This window comes from Mesoplodon mirus, assembly GCF_964341445.2.
Source record: "Mesoplodon mirus genome assembly, chromosome: 2".
In the NCBI taxonomy this organism is placed as follows: Eukaryota; Metazoa; Chordata; class Mammalia; order Artiodactyla; family Ziphiidae; genus Mesoplodon; species Mesoplodon mirus.
In genome coordinates this window covers 27997120-28003223 of record NC_138977.1, presented here as the reverse complement: position 1 = coordinate 28003223, position 6104 = coordinate 27997120, and the positions used below count along the sequence as shown (strand labels likewise).

Here is a 6104-nt window from a genome sequence, read left to right as displayed (position 1 = left end):
TAGAAGAGTTGAGAGTCATTCTTATTTTTTTAGGGAAGAACTTGTATTTAATTAGATTAATTAATTAATCATTTAAGTTGAAGTATAGTTGATTTACAATGTTGTGTTAGTTTTAGGTGTACAGCACAGTGATTCATATATATATATATTCTTCTTCAGATTCTTTTCCATTATAGGTTATTACAAAATATTGAGTATAGTTCCCTGTGCTATAGAGTAGGTCCTTATTGGTTACGAGAGTCCCTCTTTAAACATCAGAATATTGGAGTGTACAGTGAAGCGGAGGCAGAGTGGCTCTGCGAGCTCCTCTCTCTCCACTTTCCCATAGAGAAGCCCTGACTGGCCGCTGAGGGCGAGCCACACACACGCCCTCGCGCCCAGCGAACCCGCGCGGTCACTATCATATGACACAGGCTTTGCTGCAGTTCATCTTCCTCCCTGTGTACTTTCCGTTTGCCTTCCTGGAATTCTGCTGCATCACAGAAGCTGGAAGTTCTGATGTTCCATTGAACTCACGATGGAAAGTCTTGACTTGACCGGTCAGAGTCATGAAAGGCAGTCATAGAAATAAAGATTATTCCGCAGAAGGAGAAGGAGCTGGAAAACGACCAAAACGAAAGTGCCTTCAGTGGCATCCATTGCTAGCAAAGAAACTTCTTGACTTTTCAGAAGAGGAAGAAGAGGAAGACGAAGAGGAGGATATTGATAAGGTTCAACTCCTTGGGGCCGCTGGTCTAGAGCAAGATGGTGAAACTGAAGATGATGAATCACCAGAACAGCGAGCCCGGAGACCAATGAATGCATTTCTCTTATTTTGCAAACGTCATCGCTCTCTTGTACGTCAGGAACACCCCAGGCTTGATAACCGAGGTGCTACCAAGATACTAGCTGATTGGTGGGCTGTTCTCGATCCAAAGGAAAAGCAGAAATACACAGACATGGCCAAGGAGTATAAACATGCATTTATGAAAGCAAATCCTGGCTACAAATGGTGTGCTACCACAGACAAGCCTGTGAGTTCCCCAACATCCACTGTCAATCCACGGGAGAAACTATGGGCCTTCCCATCTGACTCTTCAAGAGCCTCGCCAAGCCCCAAGAAAACAAAGCCTGAAGAAATGCCTCAGCTTAACTTTGGGATGGCCGATCCTACTCAAATGGGAGGCCTGAGCATGCTGCTTTTAGCTGGAGAACATGTTCTTGGTACACCAGAGATATCCTCTGGCACTTGCAGGCCTGATGTTTCAGAATCCTCTGAATTGCGTCAGAAGTCACCATTATCTCAGTTTGCCGAGATATCTTCAGGTACCTCCCACCCTGATGTTCCGTCAAAACAATGTCAAGCATCAGCCTTGTTTCAGTTTGCAGAGATTTGTTCGAAGGCTTCACAGTTGGGCGGTGCTGAACCTGTAAAACGCTGTGGAAAGTCTGCACTCTTTCAACTGGCAGAGATGTGCCTGGCATCAGAGGGGGTGAAAATGGAAGAATCAAAGCTCATAAAAGCCAAAGAATCAGATGGCGGAAGAATTCAAGAACTGGAGAAGGGCAAGGAAGAAAGAGAAATGAAAATGGAGAAAATAGATGAAGCCAGGTTCCAGAAAGAAGCAGAATTTGAAAAATCAGCTAAGGAAAATGTAAGAGATTCTAAGGAATTAAGAAATTTTGAGGAGCTGCGAATGGATGATATAATGGGTATAAAAATGGAAGCTCCTAAAGCAATTAAAAAGGAAGAATTAGAGGAAGATCAAAAAGGTAGTCACTTCCCTGATTTTTCTTACTCTGGCAGTAGCAAGACAATAATAAGCGATGTTCCCAGTAGAAAGGATCACATGTGCCATCCTCATGGCATTAGGATCATCGAGGATCCCACAGCATTAAGCAAACCAGAAAAGCTAAAAAAGGAAAAGAAGAAAACCAAAATGGATCGACATGGAAATGATAAATCCACACCCAAGAAGACTTGCCAAAAGAGGCAGTCCTCGGAATCTGATATCGAGAGTGTCATGTACACCATTGAAGCTGTTGCAAAGGGAGACTGGGGCATCGAGAAGCTTGGAGATACCCCTCGCAAGCAGGTCCATACATCCTCGAGTGGCAAGGGAAGCATTTTGGATGCCAAGCCACCAAAGAAGAGAGTGAAATCAAGAGAGAAGAAAATGTCAAAGGAGAAATCCTCAGACACCACCAAAGAGTCAAGACCTCAAGATTTTATCAGTATTTCTGCCAGCAAGAACATTTCTGGTGAGGTCCCAGAGGGTATAAAAGCAGAACCTTTGACCCCTACGGAGGATGCATTACCACCCAGTCTATCGGGACAGGCCAAGCCTGAGGACAGTGAGTGTCACAGAAAAATAGAGACTTGTGGCTCCCGGAAATCTGAGAGGTCTTGCAAAGGTGCTCTTTATAAAACCCTGGTGTCTGAGGGTATGCTCACCTCTCTGCGAGCTAATGTTGGCAGAGGGAAACGAAGGTCAGGAAAAGGAAAGTCCTCTGATCATGAAGAGTGTTGGCATGAAGAAAGCTGGACGTTTCACCAGAGTGGGACCAGTGGAAGCAAGAAGTTCAAGAAGACAAAGCCAGAGGAAGACTCTCTCCTTGGCTCAGCAAAGCTGGATGAAGAATTTGAAAAGAAATTCAACAGCCTCCCTCAGTATAGTCCTGTTACATTTGACCAGAAATGTGTACCTGTCCCAAGAAAAAAGAAGAAGACCGGACATATGTGCTCAGAACCGACCAAAACCAGCAAAGGTCCTTTCCAGTCTCAGAAAAAGAACTTATTCCACAAAATTGTCAGCAAATACAAGCACAACAAGGAGAAGCCTAATGTTCCGGAAAAAGGAAGTGGGGATAAATGGTCAAACAAGCAACTCTTCTTGGCTGCCATTCACCCTACAGAAGCCATATTTTCAGAAGACAGAAACACCACAGAGCCTGCTTATAAGGTTAAAAATGCCCCATCCATTCGCAACACTCCAGAGCCAACAACGGCGCAAGAGCCCTTGGTGGGCAGTCAAAAGAGAAAAGCCAGGAAAACCAAGATCACACACCTTGTCAGGACAGCAGATGGCCGGGTATCACCAGCAGGAGGTACTTTGGATGACAAACCAAAGGAACAACTGCAGAGGAGTCTTGTGAAGGTGACCGAGACAGGCTGCAATGACGAACGCTCACACAACCGAGAGTCCACGGAGACGCGGAGCAGCACCCCGGAGATGCCCGCCGTGTCTGCGTTCTTCAGCCTCGCTGTGCTGGCCGAAGTGGCCGCCATGGAACATGCATAGAAGTCAGAGATCAACTCCGCTCACCCATGATGGACAGCCAAAAGAAATGCCCCAGACTCCTGTACTTATTTCTTGCGCCGACCAGTGAAGCACCCTTTACTTGTAAACCATTGTGCTTTACCTACTACCCTAGCCTTGTCTTTATTGAGAGATGCGAGTGAGTCCATGTGGTGGCAAATACAGACAGCAAACAAGGGCTTGTTGCCCTACACGGCCCAGATTCACTTGAAGCAGAAGTTGGCACCCTGGGCCAGTTTGTTCTTTCAGAACCCAGAGTCTTTGAGGGTGATGTTGTCTGTCTGATAATGAGCAGAAATGGGATGATCCTAGAGCTTTGCTTTCTATTGAAGGCTTTTGATGGTAATAGGTGGTAACTTGGTAAAAGGCTGCCTTTACTGTAGCTCATCCAGCGTCTCTTTTACCAACCAGAGAGTGTGAAACTAGTTTCATATATTACCTAGTTATTCTTTCAAAACAAAAACAAACAGCAAAAAAACAAAAACTGACACACTGCACTAGTTATTATTAGATATTCTTGGTCTTTTTTGTACGTGGAGGTTTATGTTCTAAGATGGTTTATATAATAGGTTATACCTACATTTATATTGTAGAATAATATTAAAAAGCCTCTTCCAGAGACTCCCAAACAGCACGGGCAGGCAGATGTACCGCTGTTAGCGGTGTATGCTCGGCCTTGTGGTCCATATATTCTGCACTTTTATATTTGCCAAGAGAGTGGTAGTTTGCTGGCAAAAAGAGAAAGAGAGAGAAGAAGAAAAATTACAGTTCTTACAAGCAGAAATTTTTTCTTAGCCTTGAGTGACCAAGAAGAATTTGCTTGGGTCAAATTGTGGCGAATATTTTCCCAGACAGGGGAAGAGTCCAGCAGATTACAGATTACTGATGTTTTCATGCCTTGAGGATTCTTTTATTTTTACACAAGGGTCTGAGTGACCAATGGATCGTTCATACAGACAAAAAAAGAAAAATAGTATTCAGAAGTGACCTTAGTATTACTTCACTATTCAGAACACATTGAAGACACACTCACTTTGTGTGGTCTTTGAGCTACAGCCCTTTTACATCCATCCCAGACAGACTGGACGGGTAGCAATTGCTATGCACAGCGTAATTGGCACTGCAGGTTTTTAGAGCCATTTTGAGTTTTTGTGGTTACGGAGGTATTGATGAGGGAGGTGTGCCTGACCAGAGTGGGACTCGCGGTTATAGATCCACCTGCAAGTTTCCTGTTTCCTTTTCATGTTTTGTTGCTTTTGAACATAAAACCAACTATACATATGCCAGTGCAACTGGATTAACTGGCTTAGAACATTCAACATATTGACTCCATCACCTGACGTTCACAGTATCTTGTTTCTTAGCAACAGATGCAAAGTGATAAATCAAAATTAGTCGGCGGCTACAGATTTTACAGGGTATTTGTTCCATAGCACAAAGTATTTCCCCACTCTTGCATCACAGCACAAACTACCAAATTTTAAGTATTGGATTCCAGCAATAATTTTTACTGGTTTTCAAACTGGCGGAATTTTGATAGTGTTAGTTCAAGTTTGAAACTTTTGAATTAGATCTCTAAATGGTGACAGTTTACAAGGTTTTATCTAGCTATCTTATTTATACTTGACTGAATTGTAATGATGATTTTTTTTCTAATCGTAATTTGACCTAATAGCCATACAAAAAATGACTCTATTCGTCCTGACTAGGTTTAGCTTTTCACGGTTGTAGATGTTACTTCAGTTTCGGTGCTGGAAACTATGTACCACATACTAACAGAATTGAAAAAGAACAGAGAGATTTGGGCTTTTTCTTTTTTTTTCAAAGCAGGTAAAGAGGGCATCAGGGCATTGGAACGGTGTCCTCAAAAATGCATATTCCTTGTGGGCATGGAGGAAGAAGGAATTAGTAAGCAAGGTTAATCAGAGGCAGAAGCTTAGCCCCATTCACACAGAAATAAATCAGGTGAGCAACCCCAGATTTTAGCATGATATTTTTACTATGATGCTGTTGTATTCATATTTTCTAAATTTCGAAACACAAAGTGAATGTTTGAAAATTGCTGGGTCCCAGTGTTGGTGGCTGTTGGAGTTTCTGGACCACTTGCTAGCAGTGATTTAAAAATTATAATTAGCTAAAATCCAAAAAAAAAATAAAACCAACAACAAAAATTGTTTGGTGCAGAACATGCACCTTGACAATGGCACTAACTTGTTATTCTCTAGAACATGTTAGAATAGGTCTATTTTTGCCAGTGCCCTCTCCTCCAGTCCTCTGATTACATTTCACTAGAGTTCCTTAACAGAGTGCTGTATATTCATGGGACCTTTTTTAAAAAGAAGCAAAACAAAAGATGACTTTTTTCTATGTGATTAATATATCTTACTTGATCTGCTTTTCCTAAACCTCAGTGGCTTTTCCCTTAGGCAGGGGTCGGGGTGGAGGGCAACCTACTGGATACGACTGTTTTCAGATACTTTAGAAAAAAAAAAAAACCCACCTTCTTGTAGACATGCTTAATTTTTAAGCGGTTAGGCACTGAGAGTAGCAGAAATCCTGCAAAGCTTTATAGTCTTTTAGACACTCACCTTGTCATTTCTCTGAGTAATGTCTTGATTTCAAACATAGTGCTTTTCTCATGCCCTGAATCCACTGGAGAGGGGTGTTGGTATTTTCAGGTAACAACATTTGTGAGCACACATATTGCAGACCAACATGTAGTACCCTCCCCCATTTATCATTTTCATTTCACTTCTCTCATTCTTTTTTATTTTGGAAAATCATATTGCTATGGTGTGTACCTTA

The 6104-nt window shown here is 42.4% G+C and overlaps 1 protein-coding gene across 1 annotated transcript; it reads left to right on the top strand.

The window, feature by feature from the left end:
• The first annotated feature begins 403 nt into the window (after nucleotides 1–403).
• Nucleotides 404–3486, top strand: LOC309816656 (HMG box transcription factor BBX-like). The gene is given in 2 exon segments (XM_082644425.1): nucleotides 404–3268; nucleotides 3270–3486. Coding segments are annotated over 2 exon segments (2820 nt in total). The 5' UTR covers nucleotides 404–548; the 3' UTR covers nucleotides 3370–3486.
• The last annotated feature ends 2618 nt before the right edge of the window (nucleotides 3487–6104 follow it).